This window comes from Buteo buteo, chromosome 4 (genome assembly GCF_964188355.1).
Source record: "Buteo buteo chromosome 4, bButBut1.hap1.1, whole genome shotgun sequence".
Taxonomy (NCBI): domain Eukaryota; kingdom Metazoa; phylum Chordata; class Aves; order Accipitriformes; family Accipitridae; genus Buteo; species Buteo buteo.
In genome coordinates, this window is record NC_134174.1 from 60,566,720 (window position 1) to 60,589,923 (window position 23,204).

A 23,204-nucleotide genomic window follows, 5' to 3' on the forward strand; every position below is an offset into this window, starting at 1 on the left:
CCCCGGCCGCTTCAAGCAGTGGCACCGCTGGTTCTTCCCTGCCAGGGAGCTTCAAAGCCCCATGGTGCACACTGGCGCTGGAGAGGACTCAGCTTCCCTCATTAGCAGCTCAGATTCAACGACCAAGGGTTGAGATCAAAATCTTTTCCCCTTAACTCTCACTTCTTTGCTTGCCTCGACTCCCCCCTCTCAGCTCTGCCCCACGCCACGTACGTTATTGTACCCACCTCTGCTGCAGTCAAGGCTGATGAGCAGAGATCTGCTTCTGCAGCAGAGCTATATAATCCGTCTCATTTGGGCTTAAATGGATTATAAAGCGATGACAAGATCAGCTCTGCTATCAGATCAGAGGAAGGTAATCGCTCACGAAGGGCGTTCGCCAAAAGAAGGATGCAGGAATACATCTTAAAAAGCAAGAATGTGGGAGCTCAGCCTGCGTGCAGCGGTCTTGTCCTGAAGGCGTGGGGAGCCCACCGGTGACAGGTATGGGTGGCACTGCTGAGGACATTGCTGGGAGATGCCCACCCAGGCAGCGAGTGAGTATGTGCGGAGGGAGCCCACACACCATCCCCTCACATTAAGTGTGGCTTTTTAATCAAGTTTACAGATGGTTAAACTGCCACAAGAAACAGAGCTGAATAAATAGCCAATTATAAAAATGGTTATCACATCTAACAGACCAAAAGAGTCATGGATTTGGAGCCCCAAAGGGATGATTAGAGCACTAGGACATGAATGCAAGCCACCACAGCTTCACCACTCACTCCTGAATAGAAACCCGCGTTTGACTACAGCCTATCTGCCAGAAAACCATCAAGACAAAGAGAACCCCCAATGTTTTATAATATTTTACAGTGATGTTATATTAACCTAGGCATACTACTTATTTCTATAGGAAAGTTAACAATTTGAGTAATTCAGTAGCCTTTTCTTTCCAACTAGCATTAGATCTGAAATATCAGTGTGACCAGCATCAGAAAACAAATTTGTCACACAAGCTGTAAGAAGTGTCCACACTTTTGTTTACTTGTTCTCATAAACCTCAAGTCCTTCATCTCCCACATGAACCTCCCCCCCCGCTCCCCGAGAGTTAGCGGTGATATACCATTTACAGAGACATCATATGGCTCAGCCTCTTCATAATATCCCTCTGGGGATTCGATCTTGGGGACCGGAGGTTGTTTTGTTTCAGGAATCTGCAGAATAAATAAATAAAATAAGGATGATTTAAGGTAAAAACAGATCCTTGAAAACAACGGGGCATAACTATTTTTTTTTTTTTTGCACTAAAGTCTATCCTAGTGGATATCTTTTTGATGTGTACACCAGGATTTTCACGTAAACTGGTTGAGATGACGGGGAAGAGAGAGACTGCTGAGGGTTTCCAGTGTACAGTCAGCTCAAATATAAAGGAGTTATTCAAAATTACTGTATAATTGTGTCATAAATGTTATTTTCTTTAATATTGCTGAAAAGCCTGGGAAGATCAACTCATAGGTTTCCTCAAAAGCAGCAATTGCAACCCATTGGCCTTACCATGAACTGGGACTTCTGCCCACTGCACCAACCCCCACAAGCTGCTCGTTTTAACTGGAGATGATCTGCTGTGCTATTGATTATCTTAACAGGGAACCAGAAGGACCAACATTTGGTGCAATCCTGGCTTTACACTGACAAGCATAGCCTGAGCGGTCGCCAGTTGTGTCTCCAAGTCTCTGACTGATAGCAAACCAACAGCTAAAAATCTCTGCTTCAGGAACTATATCAGGAATCTTTAATTGTGCTCTCAGCAAAAAGTGAAGTAAATGGATAAACAACACTGATGGAAAATAAGTCTTTGAAAAGAGTCCAAGTGCTGGAAAATCCCTGTGGTGCCTGCCAAACCCCTCCCTAAACACAAGCAAGGGCTGGCAGGAAAACCAGCGCCTCGATCCTTTAGAAATACCAACACGTGAGAAAAAAAAAAAGGCGGGGGGGGGAGCTAAGAAACAACCTTTTTACTTTTAAAGTAATTCACATAGCTGTTGAACGTGAGACAGCAGAGCCAGAGATCACAGTAGGATGAGCACGCAGCTTATGCTCTTCCCAAAATATGTGGCATCCCACCTCCCATCAGGACCCGACAGGAGCATCTCGCTGTTCCCCAGTGAGGTGCTCCCTCTCCTCGCCCAGGTCAAACCATCCCTGGTCATCTGACAACGGTATGCTCTGGCTCACAAGACCTCAACTGGCTTCTGACCGAGACCTGTGCAAATCCTAGATAGGATGTTCAGTGCGTGCAGGGCTAAAACCCCACTCCTCTCAGGAGCACAGGCAGAAGAGCAGGTCTCTCTCTGTAGAGGCAGCAATGTTGAACGTCACGGATCATGCGAGATCCTTCATGCCAGCCCACGTGATTGCTCCTGGTGGCCTGAAGAAGAGAGGCCAGCTGGGCACGAGCATTGCAGAGCAGTCTAAGGCAAGATCAGTCCCTTTGCAGGTCATGCCAGCATCATCCAATGCAGCTGCGAAGCTGCCCGTCCTGCCCTGTGTATTTCCACCAACAGGTACTGCTGCCCAGAATTGGAAGCTTTGAAGGAAAAGATTTTCTGGCCAGCAACTGCCCACAAAGGGGGATGCCACTGAGCCTGTGGGAGCAAGGTACCCTGACCATGCTGGCCAAAGTCACACAACTCTGCTCCCACAAGGGCGAGCAGCCCGTGGCTCTGCCAACCTCGCAAACTTCTCAAGTGTCTTGGATGAAAACTCCTTCCTGTGTGGGTCTGCCAGATGCTGTGAGCAGAGTCTGAGCTTGCTTTCCAGAGCCACGTAGGACACACTGCTGGAAAACACTTGCCTCCAAACACTTAAAGGTTTAGGAACTTGTCCTAATGTGTTAAATTAAAGAAACAAAAACAAACCCAGCCACTCCAAAGCTTTACTTAATCCCTTCCCTGACCAGGGAATGTGTCTGCAATTGCCATCTGTGGTGGCCTCCTGCCTGGAGCCAGCTCACGTTGTGCTACGACCATAAACAAATTGCCTACACAAAGAAACGCTGTGGGTTTATTTGTCACCATCCCACAAGTGTCCGGGAAGGAGCGGGGCGGGAAAGGGGCTGCTCTGTTTTGTTTCCTACAGACAATGGAAGCCAACAGGGACTAGGTGGGACTGCACCTCAGCTGCCCCAAAAGCTTTTTTTTTTTTTTCTCTTCTCTTTCCTTAAAGGCATGGAGTTGTTTTGTCTCTAGCTTAAGTGAAAGAGTATACACTGCGTTATCTAACCCAGGCTGGCCCTTGCAGAACATTTGCCTGTTGCGTTATGGCACAACGGAGCATGCAAATAAAACCATCTTGGGCATCTGCATCCACACTCTGTGACTTTCTCAGTGGATGGCTGCAGAAAGCGGCAGAGCTGCCAGGGCTACCGCAGAGGAAAGGTCACCGACGTCCGAGCCACAGCCTGCAGGACTCATTGTTTGAAGGTTGCTTTGGGACAAATCCAAAGAAATTAGTGGGATCCAGCTGGGCCACCCCTGTTGGGTTGCCCATTGACTGCTGGTGTCAGTGAATACCAGGAACAATCTGCTGTGTGGAGCTTCATCACCAAATTTCTCCTGTGCCTCAAAAGACAAGTGTAGAACAACACCACAGGGTGCCTTAACATCACCAAACCATGGAAAACTCCACAGAGCTAAAACAGATACATTCTGAGTCCTCTCCTAACCTCCCTCTTTCTGTGTAAAGAGTTGTGCTCCCTCCTCCACCGCCCACTGCCCACACCAGGAACAGCCAACACGGACAGGGAAGAGTCATTTCCCCACAGCAGCAATTTCCACACGCCTTTAACGTGGGACCACATTAAAGGTCTCCCCAGCCCCGCTCCTTGAAGTACGCTCAGACATCTTTGCTGCCAGCAGCTCACCGACACTCAGATGCTCACAGCGAGGAGGTGCTTGACTGCTTTATCCAAGGGGGGTCAGCTCCAGTGGTACGCAGGTGGGAGAAGGTAGTTTCCAGCCCAGGGAGAAGACGGGTGGCTTAGGTACCCTTCTCTGCTAAAATCCAAGACTGTTTTTTTCCAATTCCCTCATTTCCCTACAAGAAAGCTGGGCTGCACCAAGCACAAGCAGAGATGCCTTGGGGAAACCCAGCTGCCGCTTCCCCGGTCGTGCCTTCATTCCACCACGCTGCCACCCTCCTGCCCACCTCCCTGCCACATCCACCACCCCCTCCGGCTTTGAGAAACCCAAAGCCAAACGGCGATTCCTGCTCTGGTCGCTGCTCCTAGGTGACTCCAGCTCCAGCACCGTATGGCTGGCTGCGTGGGCAGACCCCCCCCGGGGCTGGAGCAGCTCCCAGCAGGCAACTGCACCGCGGCCGAGGGTTTGTCAGCTGCATCCCATCCTACCCCCTTGTTTTCCCAGCTCCTCCAGCTAACTCCAGCTGAGCCACACAGCCTCCCGGGCAGAAGCCCTAGGGCCTCACCCCACGTCCTCCTTCCTGGGAAAGGAGCAGATCCTCCTCGATGGTTGATGGATGCACCACCCCATCCTCCTCCACGCCTCCCCCTCCTCCCCATGCACGCTCCCTGCCCTCCTTTCCTTTCACATCCCGAAATCCCAGCTACAGCGATTCCCACGTTGGATCAACTACCGAACAGCAACGTCCGGGGTCTCAAGGATGACCCGTGTCTCTCGAGGACAGCTGGGCTGGCTTGCTGGCACAGAGACAAAATCCCACTGAAAGCTGATGGTGAACTGGACCTCGGCTAGATTTATAGTTGCCCTACAGAAAAATCTACAGCGCCAGTGACTCCTCCTCGCAGACCTGTGGGCTGTACAACCAGCATAACACCCAGCACGGTCACCCAATGCACAGACAATACCAGGTGCTTCAACTGGAAGCAAATCTGATCTTCTCTGCTAATGACCCAGCTGTGCAGGGCTCTGCCAGCAAACGAGTTCCTGGCACTGCCCAGGGACAGCCCCACCACCCCGCAGCTGAAGGGTTTCTGGCTTTTATAAGTTCATGTCAGCAGCCCAGGCACAGCTGCTTTACAGCTCAGGGGAGATTTCCAAAGCAACAGTTGAGAGCCATCGTCACCTTTGTTTCTTTGAAAACCTCAATTCTCTTCTTTCAACCTGGATTGCCATGCGATGGGTGCAGGCTTCCCTGGCAGGGAACGCAGCCCGTTTCACGCAGTGCTCCTGCACACGCACGGGAAGCCCAAGGCTCCTACAGCTGCCTGCTCCATCTGTGCATGAGCTTTGGGAACCACAGGGGTTTCTGGATGCCCAGCTACCCCGGGGCACAGCCACCCTGCCTGGGCCACCAGCCAGCCGCAGTGCCTGCACCAGCCACACACTGCCCTGCAGCGTTCATAAAGACTAAACGTACCGCTGGAAACCCGTACAGCAGGGAGCCCCTAGGTGAGTATTATATTTTTAATTTTTTTTTTTTTTTTAAATAAAGCTTACCAGGACTATTTGCCTCCCTAACATACATGGGCAGAGGTCTCTCCATTTAGTCATGCTGCACAACACATAACAACAGTGAAGCCTCAGGGGGTTCAGATCCCCAGGCTGAGGGCTAAGCACTGAAAAGCAAAAGATTTGCAAAACATACCTTTGGAGGGGGGAGGTCCGGCAGGCTCTTCTGAGGAGGGGATGAATGCAATCCTGAGTCTCCATTGGTCAGGGAGTTTCTCCGATCCAGCGCTGCAAGCCAAAAACACAATTATATCAATGACGTGGCATTTCCCAGCAGAGCACTTGCTACCCAGGGCTGTGCAGGAACAGTGAGGTGCTATTTCGGTAGGAAGCAGAGCGACAATTACAGGCAGCGCTGCAGGGCCACCATGTCATTTCAGGCCATGCCCAGGAATGTGGCGTTAGGAGACCCAGCAAAAGAGCTGGCCTCTGGTTTTAGGGCATGTTTATCCTTCTGGATGGAAAACTGCGAAGCCCAGACCTACTGCTGAAACTTTAAAAGGGTCCTGAGAAGCAGCATGGGCAGACACTACACAGTATCTGGAAATCCACAGCACTTTAGTCCTTTGCTAGCTCTGATCCCTGCTGCCGCAAGCAGACAGCTCAGTGACTGTCCCCACCTCTGCTGCCTTTCCAGAAAACTGGAGCTAATGCCACCCTGCTCCCAGACCGAACTGCAAAGGTTGCTGCCTAGCTGGGCTGCACAACAGTTTATCAAAGCCAGCCAACAACAGTAATTTAATCGCTATCGAAGGAAGAGTTGCTCTTGAAGCAGCTCGGGCCAAACATGTGAAAGGGCATATGGCAGCAGAACTGCTCCAGGCGATCTGCGTCTGCCTCCGGAAAGACAGATTTTTCCAAGCAGCTGAATGCAGAGTGATTCAGTAGCTGGAGGGTACGTTGAAGACTCAGAAAACTTGTGTTCAGTCCCTCTTCCCCCACACAGAGCTCCTGGGTGGCCTCAAACGAGTGCCCAAATCCCACGACCTCTGAGATAGTGCAATGCAGCAATGCTCAGGAACAAGTGGGAGCGAGGCACAAACGGCTGAAAAATGAAGGGCTTTGAAGGCATTATACTGTGCAGAGGGGAAGTCCCCTTTTATAGAGTGTCTCTTGCCAAATACCTTGGGAGAAATAAGGCTAAGGTATCAGATATTGCAAGTCCAGTGAGGGAATTAGGTCTAAAACCTGCAGCAAGTTGATGCTGCAGCTCCCTTAGTCACCTGCTGATGCTCCAGCCACATTCCTCGGGCACACGCAGAAACCGGCAGGGCATCGCGCAGTGCCCAGCAGCGGTTAGCACTGCGCTGAGAAGACGTGGGCAGGGACTTTGCTGCATATTTCTGGGCTTTAAAAATAGAAGCTGGAAACCACATTGCTTTGTTCACGTCTGGGGCTTGGAAGCCACAATGACAGCTCTGCCCTGCCATGCTGCAGCCAGCTCCTGGCCTGATGGCGCAAGAGCCCAAAACACGTCTCTTGGGACAAATCGCTCCCTGTAACGCAGGTCTCCTGGTCACCAGCACTGGGTAACTTCAGTAAGTCAGGAGGACAAGGAGATCCATGGATCAATAGACACCAACTCCCAGCAGCTGTCTGCACCCCGCAAGGACTGCTGTAAGGTTCAATCAGAGTAAAGTAGGTGAGCCTATGACACAGACTGATCATGGGGAGATCCATCTACCAAAATACCCCATGATTATACTGCCAGAGTCATATCTACAGGCTGCTGTTAGAGGTTGGCCTTTTCTGTAAAGGACCAAGGAGATGGCACTCTCAGAGCAGACAGCTCCCATCAACAGCAGCTGCTGAGGTCATTGCTACTTTTGGAAAAACCAGAAACGAGGTTAAGATTTCCCAAATGCCCAGCAGGCTGCTCCCCAGGGGGGGATTATGTCCTCACTCATGGTTGTCCACACAGGGAACTTTTTAGGGGCCTCTTTAGCAGGGAGAAACAGACAGGCCAACTTGCATCCTCCTGCATCACGCCGAACCTCCCATGCTCAGCTCCACAGAAGAGAAATCATTGCAGCAGCAAAACCCACTGCCAAGCCCTTCACAAGTGGTGGCCATCTGTTCTCGACTCTTCAGCAAACCTAGCAATCATCCCACTGAACCTCACCGTGCCAGGAAAACGCTGTTTGATTTCTGTACCAGCAGTTCATCCTCCTCCCACCAACCTTGGAGCACAGGACGGAGACCACAGCTTCGGTCCTCACCCTGCTGGAAACCTGCCCACCTCCGTGGACACATGCCCATGTGCTCCAGCTGAGGAGCAGAGCAGGATGTGATGGAGCTTTGATTTTCAGGCTCCGTGCAGGAAGAACCACCCCTTTAACCTTCATCCTGACAAGACCCCTGGGAGGTGTTACGGTGTTTTCTGTTCTGAGGTTGCAGAGGGCAGCTATCGCTGTGCTCAGCATATGGGGACAAGCACCTAATGCACGTTTTCTGTATGGAGAGCCCACACAGCACGTGCTGTACGTACCCCTTCCCTCTCCTGCTATACACGTTAGCACCACAAATCACAGGCTGTTGCCTTATTGGGGTGGGAGGGAAGGAGTAATTCTTACTAGACAAGCGTTAACGCTTTGTAGGTGTCTTCTGATAAAGATGTCTCTAAAACCTGGAATTTGGAGAGAACGTAGAAGAGGGAAGGAAGCAAGAACAGGCAAAAGCCTGCTAAAACTTGCATCTGTACTGTTACTTATCTGTGCTCTGCGTTCTTTGTAAAAGTGAACGTCTCCTGGTGTTTAGGCTAAGGACCGCAGTGTGCACCACCGGGAGCCCTACACTGTGCATCAGTCCCACCTCTCAGACTCCTGCACCTCAATCCCTCTGTGCCAACTGAGGTGGCATTTGGCTAACTGAAGAGCCCCACGGACTTGCAGGGTGGAGGCTTGCTGTGTTCCTCAAGGACAATGAGATCAAGTAAATGATGGTGCCTTCATCACTCACTGCAGTGAATTCAATTACTGTGCCATAAAAAGGCAACTCCAAAGCAGCGTACTGTTCAGCTTAAATCCTTACCGATGAAATTGGAAGTAGATAACAGTGAGCAGTGAAATATGGTTTTTGCAGAAATAGCGTATTTAAAGGTTTGGAGGGGGGACTTTTGGAGCTGATGTATTATCACTTTGGAAAGCATTTCACTCTGTGCTGCTAGAGCACACTTGAGCACAGCTACAGTGGTGAAGAAACGCCGTAGGGCACGAGAGGTCCTGTTGGCCTCAGCCACAGTGTGGTCACGACGTCCCATCAAAGGCTTTCGGTGAAACGAAGTGCACAGAGCGGCAGTACATAAAGGGGTGAAGAGAGCTGCATAATCACCGGGAGATCCACAGCACACCCCCCAGCACCAGTGGGTACCAGAGCCCCATCCATCTGCTGAACCTGAACCTGCAGGTCCCACCACTGAGGAGAGAGGCACAGACCTCCCCATCCAGTTGCAGAGGCAGGATCAGGGCTGTACACCCAGCTGCAGCTATGGCTAAGATCCCATACATGTGTCTCACCGACTTCAGCATTTCCAAATAACTCAGAAGTTTTACTTGGAATAGGGAGGTTGTTGAAAATGGAGAAAGAGAGAATTGCCAGGTCCCACAGGGAGCAACTGAGTGGGTAGGCTCACGGCCTTGATAGGGAAAAATCTGAAATAAAAGCACCAACTCTAGACATAAATCATCTGAAATTTGCCCCCGTGTTTCAGCATGGAGGATCAGTGCAAGCCTTGTTTTATTCACACAAATGAGAACCTGTATAAAGAGATATTTCTGTTGCTGCTCAGTTGCTGGGAGCTAGCCGGAGGCTGTGCAATCCTGTTATAGAGCATTACAGCATCACCCAGAGGGCCCTGGCTGGAGATCACACTGGGGCTGCATGTGTAATCTAGGAGGACATCCTGTCTTCAGGGGTATTTGAAGTTGACCTAAATTCAGCTGCAGGTAGTAAAAAAAAAAAAAAAACAAAACACCCCACCGCAAAACAATAAAACCAAACCAAACAACTCTGGAAGTGGAGCTATAACTACTGCAGGACCAGCACGTCAACAGCATGCTGCACTGATGCATCCTCTTGTCTCATCTATTGGGATTGAGAACTTTGGGGTAGGGTCAGCCTCTGACTAGGTCTGCATTAAGGAGATGTGTGTCACTAAATCTCACTCTATGCAATTATCAAAAGCAGCTTGTGTGATGAACTTCAAAGAGCAGGAACATTTTTAGACAATTATGTTCTTTGCCATGTTACAAATTCAAACGCTGGGAAATCTAAATGAATATTTTATCCACGTTTAATTTCTTGGCTTGTACACTGCCGAACTCTCGCATCCCCCAGGAGATGAAGGTGCTCTGCCCACGTAGACGGTGAGGGTGCAGGCTGCACCCATGAACTCGCCTCACAATGTTGTGAGGACGTGGACCCTCTGGGCTAGTGCAGAACAACATGCTAAAGACGACATGCTTTCAAGGTCTCAAAGAGGTGAAGTGACTTGTTTTGTGGCCAAAGGAAACATGAGAGCTTCCTTAAATATTTCAGGCACTGGAGCTTCAAGCCTTAGAAGGCAACATTTTTATCCCAAAATAACGCCCTCCAAAGTGCTACTTCCAGGAATAACCCCACGGTGTTGGCAAGGACCACTATTTCTAAGGGAACGTTATGAAGATGGCAGTCCTTCCACACCGTCAACTGCCTCAGTCCTCAGAGCTGCCAGAGGAGCCTCCACCGGTAAAGCAAGGCTCTAACCGCGTGTGCCTTCAACACCCCGTTAGACATGATGGAACCACATTAATCTTCAGCTCCCTACCTTTGTCTTGTTTCTCCTGGTCACCCTGCTGTTTATGGATGGTCACTTTGTTCATATAAATATATTCCTCATCACCACCTGCAACCAAAGGGAAGAGTGAACTTTTTAACCACCCGCTGCTTTCACGTTGCTAAGTTTTTCCACAAAGACAGATGTAAAATGTGTCTCTGCTCAGTACATTTGGGGAGAACATGTTGGTTGAGGCAATGTGCAGAAAAAAACCCAAGCAATAATAAAAAGCAGAAAAATTAAATGCTTTATAGTCAGGAAATTCCATAAGTTAAAATTTCTACTTAAACATTAACTTGGCCAAACAGTACATCCTGTGTATCTTACAAAGTGGATTAAATAAACTTAAGGTTTAATAAGGAAAACAGAAAGGATCAGGAATCTTGGGAATCCTTTGCTTGTAAAGCTGGACACATAACTATAGTAATTTTACATAAACAATTTGAGGTCACTGCAAAAATAATCTCCATTTCATTTTCTCCTTTTAATTTTCATGTCTCCCCTTCCCACCAGCCTCCAAGAAAATGTTGCTTCAAGACCCCGTAGCAATTCCCACGAGAGCCCACCACCCCGTTCTTTGTTGTCCTTGCCCATACCACTGGACTTGGTGTAGACCCGCAGAAGGTCGGAGAGGAAGCTCTTCTTCACAACAGCAGTGCTGCTCAAGTTCTCCTTGTCCAGTATCCTCAGAAAATCTTCAAGTTCCGTGAGCAGCTGCTCGAGAGCTACAACAGCAACAGGAACAATCGTTGGCAAAGCAGTTGGGTGGCATGTCAAAAGAGGACATACATTAACTCTGTATTTTCCAAGATCCTTTGTATTTTTCTGCCCAGGAATAATTCATATTTCATTTTCCAGCTTGAACCCTCCCTTCTAGTTTTGAAAAGAAAGTGGGTCCCAAAACCAAAAAGCCTCCAGCTTCCCTTAGTCTGTTCATACATCAATAAATTCCATGTAAATACCTATTCTTTTTGCTCAACCGGGGAAAGCCTGGAGGGATTTTGAGCATTAGGCCTGAGATTACACAAAAGCAGCTAGCAAGTTCTTGATACTTGCATCCTGAGTCCCAGCAAACAATATTCAAACCTCATTTGGATTGGGATCTACCAAAGACCCTGCTTTTTGCTTCCTCTTTCCAAGCCTCTCCTTATTTCTCTCTCTGTAACAATTTGAAAATGTTTATGTGTGTCTCCCAAAAAGAGACAAAAAAACCACCACCCCCCCCTACATAAATCATAATTCAGTATCTTCTCAAGCCATCTTGCTTGGGTAGTGACCACAGAGATCGTCGTACCACGTGGAACTGAAACCCAAGACGGAGCAGCATCTCAGACAACCTCAGGAAAACCTGCCATACCAAAGACATCCCCGCGTACCCGCAACAAGCGACTCGGACACGCCGCTCCCCAGCACTGGCAGCTGAGCCAGGCTAATAGGTTTGTTTTCCTCCTGAGGAGGTGCTACTCAGCTCTGCCACCGACAAATCACTTCTCTGACGGAGCTCACGCTGAAGCAACAGGCATTTAATTGCTTGCTTTTGTTCACACTGAAGTTTATCATGGGCTAATTAGCAGCAGTGGCAGGAGCCTGTTCCAGGGAGGAAAAAACAGAGTATTATGCGGAGAGAGGAAGCGCTGCACAAGAATGATGGTGTGTGGGAAAAGCACGGAAAACCCAGCCAGGGCTGTTCCTCTCCTTTGGAGGCTCCCCTGCTACCCCACTCCATCACCCCCCGATGCTAAGGAGCTGCGGGGCAGATGGGCAGCAAAGCTTAGGTTTGCCACTGCCAGGCTGCAAACCAGGCTGTGACTCCTCAGCACACCATCAAGGAACACGACACATGGAGAATTTAACTGGGGCAATTCCCTTCACTTACAGCATTTCCATGCCGTGTGTTCCCGTGGTACCCTGTGAGTCACAGTTCACACCCATGAACTACAAAAGCGTTAATATTTTGGTTTCATAGTGCAAAGCGCCTGAAGCATATCTAGTTTAAGAGGTACCACCTCCAAGGTCAAAGAACATTTGTGTAAGAGCAGGAGAGAGTCATCACCTTCTTACTCCCCCATCTTTAGCCCTTCTTTGGGTGAATACATGTTAGAAGACTGATAAATAAACCATAAATTATACTGTAAAGATTTATGTTGCTAGCCATTAATTGAAAAACATGCTACTGCTCTCAAACTGTATTAATCTCCACTAGCTTGACTGTAAAACAGTCTAATGACTCCAGATCAATCAATAACGGCTCCAGAGGAACCTACCAACTGGTAGTTCTTCACACTTCGTTTTATACCCTCTACACCCAATTAATTCTCTTCTCACCTGATTTGGGGCCAGTAGAGAACGGAAAATGCCTGTATCATGCTGTGTTAACTGGAATGGTTTTGCTAGCTGCTGTTTTGCCCAACTATAACCCACTGCAACCCAGAGAAAGCAAGAATCACTTCAAGAAACAACAGCTTTTTTCAAAAACTGTAAGGAAACGGGTAGTATTTGTTGACAACAATAGTAGATGCCACTGATATCACTAAACAATGACCTGTGAGCATTTGGTGTCAAACACACTCATAACCGGCTTCTCTCAAGCTTCAAGGAACCTGCTGCTTTAAGGAAACTCCACTGGGGTAAATCACAGCCTCGCTATACTCACTCATCTGCTTCAGTGGCGCACTTCAGAAAGTTTAAATTGAGGTCAGTTCCTGCTGGTCAGGTCTGGCGGACAGGACATTTATGTGTCAGGAATGATATCAGAAGAAACAAAACAAAAAATACCTAACCTTAATGTGAAGCTTCAGAAGCGACTCAGCTCCCAACAGCTGCCCACATGGATGTCACGATATCGGGTTTGCAGGGAAGGGGGTATAATTCCCATTCCCTCCTCCACCCCCATGACTGCAAAAAATGACTTTATTCTTCTCCCAGGCATTCACAGCTAGCACACACACAGGGCTGAGTGCTTATGAATAGCACAGCCCATACAGTACGTTACATTTTCCAGCCCACCAAAGCTGAATTCAGGCTTCTAGTGACTCAAAGCAACTCATTTAGGACACGATCCTGGGGCCACAGAGGTCAGTGGAAAGAGTCTGTCAGGCTTCAATGGATTCAGACTTCAGGGACTCAAGAGGGATTCATTTTGCTCTTCTTCAGCAAGAAGCAGCATATAAACCATCTGCTTCTATGCAAGCATTTCTTTGATCTCAGCTGGACATTCCCAATCCAAACCTGATACCTGCAAAAATAAACTGCCATTGAAATGAATGTGACCATTTATTCTCTCATATCGGAAGGAGAACAAGCTAATACTTATTGGAGAGTGATGAATGTGAGAAGTAAAAAGAATTAATACAATGAGGGTCTGTAAGATACTTGTGCAAGCAAGTATCGCAGCAGGTCCCAGCAGGTCAATAGGACTAAAAACAGCTGAGAGCCCATGTACTTCAAACCATCTCAGGATTTCAAATGCTGGAAACCACTGCTTGATCTCAGCTAAAGACCTATCATGCTGTGGTGATGATGTATTGAACATGCTTATGGCAAAACCAGGTTGGTGGTTATCCAAAGCAGCCCGAAACAAATAGGTCTCCCTCCAAGCTATGTTGTATTGCTCTCCTTATCTTAGCAGTTCAGAAATGAGAGCACATGAAGAGATGATTCCTGTAACTAGGCTTGCTCTGCAGGGCAGTAGTTACAGATGCAAGGAACGTGTTCACAAAACCTGGGAGCTGTGAGCAGCAGGATGAGAGATCAGAAGTAGACAGAAGCCCAGTTCACAAGGCAGTGCAATTCTCAGAGCTGCTTTTGAGAAACCTCCTTCCACAGCTACATTACTCTTCTCAACTTTCATAGCACTTCTTTGTGAAGCCCTAAGTACAATGTGACTCAAGTAATCTTTCTGGCACCATCTCAAATAAATATCTCTGTAGCACTTGCAAAAAATTCAGCCTACTTAATGGAAAACAGGAGATCAACTCTAAGGTTAAGGTTGACCCAGGAGAATTAAGAGACTTAGCCAAACGTCACCGTGAATACCTCTACTGAATCCAGTCCTCTCAAGCCCCAGGATATGACCTATTCCATCTCCTTACAAAGCATGGCCACAGATATGGTGTACCATTCGATAGCACAGCACAGCTCACATCATGCTCTTCTCCATAGCCACAGGCATCAGTCACTGGATAAAAACCACAAGGATTTCAAAACAGACAATGAAGAGAGGTGTAGAAACACCATAGTCAATGGAAAACTTGCCTGATTTGCATCTGTAATGAGTGGACGATCATCAGGGGGTTACAACTGAGCTACCAGAGCCAGAACTACCAGGTCCTCTTGCATGCACGTAACTGGATGATGAGAGATGTTCTCCCTCCTTTTACTCCAAGGCAACGCAACCCTTTTTACAGCAACTCCAGGGCAGCCCTCCGACCACAGCAGACTCTCTCTGTTTGAAGGTTGCAACTTTGATCGCAGCAATAAGCGAAGAATTGCTTGAAACACAACTGATCTGTTTCAACGGCAATTCAGTGGCAGCAGGACAGCACTGAAAAGGGCTTCTTTTGGCAGGAGTCTATAGCCTTTCTTTGCAAACAGAAAGTCTCTTGCACTGCAGCAGTGTCTATCCTAGTTCATGTGAAGCCAGAGCCAAAAATGCATCAGCTTGCAAAGCCCCCATTGAGGAAGCACATTCCTTACAAAAGAGCTGCCAATTTTGCCTGACACCAAGGTCACCGAAAGGTAAATGACCATTAAACTAGATTATAAAAGCCATTCCTACCAATAACCACTGATCTTTGTCATTGTGCTACAATAACAACCTATATCTACATCTAATTACTTCATGTCTTGGCCTTATGAGGAAATGGAAAGACAGGCTCAGAATGAACTTTCATTCAAGTGTTTTAGTAACCACTGGGTAGGATTGTATTAGACCATTTAATCTAAATCCAATTATTTATTTTATCAAGGTAGAGGGGCCCCAGCCACCGGACAAAGAACTGTAATAAGATACATACTAAAAGACAAATTCTTTCCTCTACTGGGATGAGAGGTGAAAGATAAGGAGTATCATTTGCTAACAGGAAACTAAGGCATAGAGAGATTAAGCGATTTGTCCAGGGATACAGGCGTATTCTCCAGCAGATCAGGAATACAACCTAGCTTTCCTGCATCCCAGCCTGCAGATCTCGCTCCCAAACCACCCCTCCTTGGATCCCAAAGCATTGGGAGATTTCTCACCTTCCTGCCCAAAGCAGGATCTGGGGTTTGGTACTTTTGGCTTCACCCCTCCTAGGAGGGGCTGGGCTAAGCTGCTGGCAAACAGCACACATCAGATACCTGGTAAATACCTGCAGCCTGTGTCATGCCAAGCTTTTCACTTGAAAAACCTTGGAAAGTCCAGAGATGGTGAAACTGATACTAGTGCCGTGATTCATGCGAGCGTCAGGCTGCAGGAGCAGCGGGGCTCCTGGAGGTACCCGCACATCCCCAGGCTCCCGGACTGCCTCCTCCGTGCAGTACCTCCTACGGCAGCCTTTCGGCCCCCATTTCCCACTGACCAGCCCCAGCTGGCAGCACTGGGATTCCCCAGGGGCTGCTTTGGCAGAAAGCAGTTCCTTTCTTGCCCTGGTTTCTTTTTTCCTTCCCTGCATAAACTCAATAGAGCAGCTGATGAGTGTGCAGAGAGGACAGGCGGGTACAGAGACAGCATTCAGGCCGCTGAATAGCGAGTGCTGTCGGCAGAGCGGGAGGACCCAGCCCAGGCCTCCTTGGCTAATTTGGAGTCTTACAGTAACAGTCGGCCTTTGCAAGAGGGAAAAGTCACCCACGATGACAGCTAGAGAAGGCCATTCTCCCCAGCTGTGAGGAAAGGCAGATGTGTGGATGGTGACAGCTGTAACAGCTGGATGACCCCTCTATGGGGCCACCTTCCAAAACAGCAAAGCGGATCCTTCCTCAGGCAAACCAACCTTACTCATCCTGACAGCTTCAGGGTCTTGCAGGGGAGCAGTGAGGAAAAGGGTACAGGAATGCTCCGGCCCGTCTGCAGCAGTTACAGCCCCTCTGCCCCGCTCTGGATGCTGCTGGCTTTGGCACACACGGGCCACGTAACGCGAGGAAGGACGTGCACGGTGAACGGCTCGCCCAAATACAGCGCCAAGAAGAACCAACATCTCTGCTGAACCCCAGAAGGCTGCTCTTCCAAGAAGCATCCCCATCGCACTGAAATCCCACCAGCATTCACCCAGGGTGATGAGCAGAAAAAAGCAGACAAGTGAGGACTAAAGTTTACCAGCTTGGTTTTGCTCATCAGAAAACAGGCGTTACTTCCCACAGTTGCACCTGCGATGACTGGCCAGCCTTCCTTCCTCTAGCTTTTCACGGGAAAAGAATAAAAAGCCCAGCCCATTGTTGCCCAGTTGAAACTCTTCCATTTTTTTACAGAAAAATAATTATAAATATATAAATAAAAAAAGCTCCCCACAGCAAAGTGAGAAGTGTTGTGTTTATCAAAGGAAAGAAAAAAAACAAACCAACGCCAAACCCCCCAGAAAACCCCACCAAGCTTCTGGTAAACAGTGAACTTCCTTATTGGAGAATCACTGCTAGATTAAGCAAAATGAAAGGCAAAATTCACAAGCCCGAGACAAGCTAAAATCCCTCAAGATAAGAAAACTGTAAAATTGGCGAACTTCTATCATAGCTTCCCTATTAAATCAGACAAGTGTCAGACAGTTATGACCGCTGTCACAAAGTTGTCTGATTCACAGACATAACGAGTGCTCACAAGGAGGAGAGAAAGAAAGAAAAAAAAAAACCACCCAGACTGCTTCTATTGATGTACCTAAAATTCAGTACCGCCTGGCTTCACACTCAAGTTGGGAACATTAGGCTCGTCTTTGTTGCAAAGTATGAATCATGGAAGGAGAGAGGCAAACAATGTGTCTCGTTCGTTGTGGGCTGTGAACTGCACAGATGAACCCAAGCAGCTCTGCGTGGGCTGCTCTGGAAGTTCGAACAAGACTTGTATTGAGAAGCAGCAGCTCTAACCTAGGAACTCTGAACTTTAACAAAACGGCAGCAGAAAATGCACACAAAGCTTTTTTTCAGTTAGCTGAGCAAACAACAGACTTCTCTTCCCTCCGCTGGAAGGTGGGAAACAGCATCCAAGAAAAATTAAGGAAAAAAAAAAAAAAAAAGGAGGAAGAGAGAAGAGAAGCAAAACATGAAAATTACTGTGTCGTAAGGCATTTTTACTGAGCAGTCTTGTATTTTAGTGCCATACTGCTTCATTACATGCAATGAGGGCATACGCACGAGACTTCAAGGGCAATACAGTGATGTCTTTCTTTGCAAAGGGTCTCAGTCTTTCCATGACGGAGCAACTGGTGAGTCACTGGAGGTCTCACGCTGCCAAACAAATTTGTTGGATGACACCTGAGAGAAGCCAGCATCTCTTCCCTTTGTAGCATGCCGTACTAGCAGACTGCCCACCAAACTCAGAAGTCCCCCAAAGCTTTACTAGGCTACAGACTGCAGGTCTGCGCTCAGGTGCTTAGCTAGGCACATAGCATCAGCAAATGGGGACGTATCCCAAAGTGCCACGGAACGCCGTGCCGGGACCTGGGGTTGATCGGACTGTCACCCTGAGAAGTGCTGCATCCTCGGCGTGCAGGGGACCAGGTCACATATCACTCGTGTAACACAGGGACTCCTGCTGGGGCAGGACCGAGCCAGGAAAACATCAGGGAAGCAACCAAAGAAACGTCAGCGCAGTAGCCAAGAGGGTAAGGAGGGATCAAACCAAATCAAGATAACTGTCAACTAGAAAAAATTGGATCACATCAGGCAGGGCAGGATTTTAAAGAGGGTCCTCTTTCTAAGGTAAATATCACCAAGAGCAGGCCCTAGCGGGCTCCCTTCCTAGCAGGGAAGAAAACAATCCCAACAATTCTTACAAAGCAGAAATCGTGTTTGCTGCCAAGCCCCAGAGTTGAATCTTACAGTGGCGTGAGAGAGAGACATAATTTCCTCTAAAGCTGCCACCATTGATCCCCTTCTCTCCCCACAGTCCTTTTTGCTGTTTTTTCCCCTTACTACTTCAGTTTTCAGCTAAGATTGGTGTGTGGGTTTGGTTTTTTTTTTCCCTATCTTGTGAAGTTTTGCTCTCCTCTCCATCACATGGTTGACTTCACTGGGGGGGTTGGTGACCACCTGACCTGCAACTTGAAGGACATCCGTTGTTTGCTATCTAATGTAGCACATCGCTATATCCAGGAAGGGGCTACTAAGAGGCGTTTGATCAAATACAACAGCTGTCTTCAAGACAAAGAAACACGTGAAAAACTCAGCTACGTGACACAAGCACGTGGGGCTCTACTGCTCGAACCCAGCGCAAGGAGGCATCCCACAGCCCCCGCGCAGCCCAGCCTTGTTCTCCTCTGCCTTAACGCGGTCTTTGCTCCACGAAGGTGGCAACGCGTGCTCCTGCACCTCAGCTCAGGTCTTTGCCAAGGCTCCTGGAGTCAAGCCTCTTCGGTTAGGGAGCACGATTGTAGTCAAAGTGCTGCGGCAGACTTTGCATCATCCTTGTTCATCACTCCGTGGGGCTATGTCTAGAGGAAAGCACATTTCCATCCTCCTCTGCATTACAGAACAGCAGCAGAAGAGAGGGCACACTGCTGTCCTAATGCCTGCCGGAGCCTGTGGCCACAGCACCCCTCTTTCCCATGGAAAAAGGAAGCCTGGGACACCATGTCCCCAAAACAGCAACTGGGAAAACACAAGTTCCTAACGAGATTAACTATCACAACGATGGTGAACGACAGCCCTGGAACAACACCCCGCAGTTTGTACCACTGCAGTACAAATAAAAGAGGTTAACTGCCAAAAATATTTGTAGATGGATTTCTTTCTCGCAGGCAAGAAACAAATTAAAGGAAGCTGCCAGATACATAGAGGCTTGTGTTGTTCTTTTTAAGAAAGGACATGCACACACACATACACATGCACACACCCTCTGAAGGCCTCATATCAAAGCATTTTCCCACCATTCTCTGTTGATTTAATGGCATCATTTCTCCAACGAACAATAGAAACATACCAGAAGGGGAAAGCAATTATGTTTGAGAAAGCAAAAGCAAGAGCTCTGGGGTCAGAGAGAAAGACAGACACACAGCCCTGGAGTCCCCAGTCTTTTCCTTGCTGTTTCCTCTGCAGCAAGGGCTCTTCGAGTCATGCCACACACGACAGCCAGGGCTGGCCCTCTGTTCCTACAGCTGAAAAGCAGAACGACTACACAAGGCTATTGCACTAGTGCAGGGGAAAAACAGGTTTTAAAAGTATCCCTAAGTGTATCAGGGTGGGCTGGCAAAGCCTACAGCAACATTGTTACCGATTGCCAGATTTCTTTCTTAATAATCTTGCTCAATCCCTTCTCCAAACATTGCATGTGGTCCTTATCCATCCTCTTCAGGGTAACCTGGAAGCCTAATCATCGGGAGGGAGCGTGCAGCTGAGGCACTGAGCAGTGTTGATGCAGCAGTGTGCAAACCAGATATTTGCTCTGGAATCCCAGTGTATAACCATCAGCAGACAAATCTGCTCAGCCGGCCCCCCCCAAACAACTTCCCCCCTGCCGCAATCTACAGACCTCACCGAGGACCAAAGCTCACCCCCCTTCCTAACACATTTCAAAGCAAACCAGCATTTCCTAAACTTCAGTTTAGGGTTAAGAAGCGTGGAAAGGGAAGGTTTAGGAACGACTACGCAGTACTTCAGAGGTCACATTACAAACCCTCCCCTGCCCTGAGTCACCAGTATCTCCCAGCAGGGCTCCAACATCTCCCACCACAGGAGGCCACAGCTCCCACCCACCCTCCCACAAGCATGGGGAAGGCGCAGATGCCAGAAGGTGACCCGAGGACAGGGCTGGATGTCCTCACTCTTACATTCAGGAGATGCCACCTTTATTCCTCTCCCACACCTCCAGCGTGACATTTCACTGAAGTCAGGGTGGAGGAGCAGCCACCCAGAAGCAGGCAGCTCCCCTGTTTGCTACAGATTACCAAAGCAGCTGGGCACCACATGAGCTGTTTTGAGACATATGCCCTGTGGAGAAACACCAATGTTGTCCTAACACCGCAGCGATGCTCCAGAGAAACAGAGGCTCTGCCCTGCTTCACACCCCAAACATCGCTTTCGTCACTCAACAGGTTTTCAAATTCTTTGGTACCATTTGGTATCTGTGTTATTAATCCACATTGCCCAAGAAACTCCCAAATATGTTTTCTTAGTAGAGCCTCTCTGTCCAATGCTCATAAAAACAAGTATCAGCTGTCTTGGGGAAAACAAGTGTCACTCATGGGAAGAGCCTCAGAAGAGAGCCTCTCCCAAGCCACCCAATTTATGCAATGGCTGCAGGCACATTACTCTTCCAACACAGGTCCCATTCACCACGTGAAAGAAACACGTCCATCCTGCTAAAACACAGGTGGCAATACTTGGAGGAAAAACGGTGATACAGTACTCCTCATAAGCCAGGAGTGCACTGGAATAGGTGATGCAGTAACGTGCAAACCAGTGTGGAACCAGTGAAGATAAAGGGTCAGGATCCCAGTGCCATGGAGACTGCTGGAGCCGCACACCATTGCACGAGGAGTTACAACGTGAGCTCCCATTTGTCTCCGTACGGATCCAGGCCCCACATGGTGTGATGATCAGCCTCACAGAGCAGGGATCAGAGAAGCCATGGACATGTATTTACCTACTGAGATAAGGAACACTTGCCATGACCCACCTAACGGACGGCTCTTGGTTTGACTCATGGTGATGGACCTGTCCCACTGCCCGCAGCTGCTTTGCTGCGTGGGGGAATCTCTTACAAGGTACGGTAGGTAGTGTCAAGCACCAGAAGAGCTGCCAAGACTGAGAAATAAACCTTTGTTTTACCACTAGGGTCACAGGAGAAGCCACCACCTGCACCCTACGCTTGAGTCTCATCACCGAGCAGCAGCAAGTCAAACTCAGAGACACACAGGTGGGAAAGAAGAGGCTCAGGAGAAGACAACCGTACCGCACCTCTGCCTTCTTCCCCAACAGGGCCCCGCAGGAGGCCAGGGGGGCTGAGGCAGCGGAGAACCGGGACAAAGACTGGCGTTTCTTTTTTTCCATGTGAATTGGAAAACTTTTCCCTTTCTATCCTGACTGTGAGGCATGGGAAATGAAAGACAGCTCTCAAACCAGCAAAACAACCATTTACCGGATAAAAAAGATTTTCTTTCTTTGTCTGTCTTGCACTTTGTTTACATGAATGAGAGTCAGTTATCCAGACTGGGAACAATACTCTGAATTAAATCTCTGAAACCCATTACATAAATATGCCGAAGGTATCACTAATCCTATCACAGATTTAAGAGTTAGATCATTATTTTCATTTACCATTTCAGCAGAAAATCTGTGACAAGAAACTGCTGATGAACGAGTTCAAGCCCTTCCAGCAAATTCAGCTTCCTTGGAGCTTTTCTAAACTCAGGTTTGACTCTTTCATCTCCCTCTTAACAGACTTCGGAGGCATCCTTGTAGCTTGGCTGTAATTTAACCAGCCTGGCCTGGCATTTCTCTTTTCTTGGCACTACACGCTAATGAACACTTATGTCACCCTTAGTAGCTGAGGATCCTTTCCCACCTGGCTTATTTGGGTAGCAGTGATTTGGGATCAGCAGCTCACGCCTGGCTCCCTGCAGTTAGGGCAGGCCACGCTGTCCTCGCTTAAAACCGCATTGCTGTGTTTTCCATCCAAAAAGTGAACATAATACAGTTAAGTGTTGGCACTAACAAATTAATAGCTTTTAATGAAAGTAATAACTTAAAGGAACTCTCTATTTACTTACCACTAAGCGCAGCCTGGCTAGTCCACCGCTCTGCCTCCAGCACTGGAAGCAATTCAATCGAGGACATGATTAGCATCTTGCAAGCAGGAACTGCCCTGGAGATAGTTTTCTAGTACTCACAGGCATAAAAAGACACACATCCTCACAACTGCTGGCTAGCTGGTAAGGAATGGCCAGCTGCAGCCAACCCAGCAACCTTCCAGTTCTGCAGAGAAGGTACCAAAAACCGCTGGCCATTCAATTTGCTGACAGCCCAGAGAAAAAGAGGAGGCAGACACTGCTTTGCCTACCCGTCTAGGGAGCAGTACATCTTGGATATTGCTTAGGGAGGGATTGTAGGCTGCCACTGCAAACGTCTACTCCAACTTTTGACTTTCCTTCCACCAGTTCTGCGCTTAAGCTCCAGCCCCAAAGGCGAAGCCGAGGCAGCCAGGGAGCACAAAGCCACAGAGGCTTTCAATCTTCTCAGGTTAGGAAAAACATGAGGATTGTTTTTGTTGTGGTTTGTTGCAATTTCATTTGGTTTATTGTTACCTGCTTGCCTGGGCTTTCTAAGAAGCAGACAGGCAGGTGAAGGAAAGACAAATGACTAGGAAAACACTCCCCATTTTTAGGGCTAGGCATATTTTGTTGCAGGATTCACTGAAAACAATAAAAAAATGTGACTTTTTTCAGATAAAGTAATTTTGATTTTACTCATTTGTTTCAGGAAAAAAAAAGAAAATAAAAAAAGCAGGGGTGGGAGGAGGCTGGATCTCCAAAGACTAGGCAGTTGCCCTCTCACCCTTACCTCCGAGGTGTGGAGGTGGATTTAAATCCCTCCCCTGACTCAAGGGATTGGAATTAGTCTTATCTGGAGGCTGCTCCATCCACTTATGTTACTACAGAGGGGAAGGAGCATGGGCTGTCCCACCTCAAACAGCAACTGGGATGTAACCACCACACATCTCCTTCTGGTCCACTGAAAAGCATCTACTTATCGTTGCGCCCAGTCCTTCATCACTTGACTTTAGTTAAAAAGAAGAACAA

At 48.3% G+C, this 23,204-nt stretch overlaps 1 protein-coding gene across 3 annotated transcripts in view; it reads right to left on the reverse strand.

Annotated features, from left to right (window-relative positions):
* AFAP1L2 (actin filament associated protein 1 like 2) overlaps positions 1-23,204 on the reverse strand; it is a 74,036-nt gene that overhangs the window by 18,379 nt on the left and 32,453 nt on the right. For all 3 annotated transcript variants that reach the window (XM_075026456.1, XM_075026455.1, XM_075026454.1), the window contains 4 exons: positions 10,881-11,009; positions 10,276-10,353; positions 5,608-5,699; positions 1,106-1,196 (listed from right to left, as the gene is read on the reverse strand). In XM_075026456.1, coding sequence (XP_074882557.1) covers positions 1,106-1,196; positions 5,608-5,699; positions 10,276-10,330 — 238 coding nt within the window. In that variant the 5' untranslated portion in view covers positions 10,331-10,353; positions 10,881-11,009. The remainder of the gene's footprint in view (positions 1-1,105; positions 1,197-5,607; positions 5,700-10,275; positions 10,354-10,880; positions 11,010-23,204) is intronic.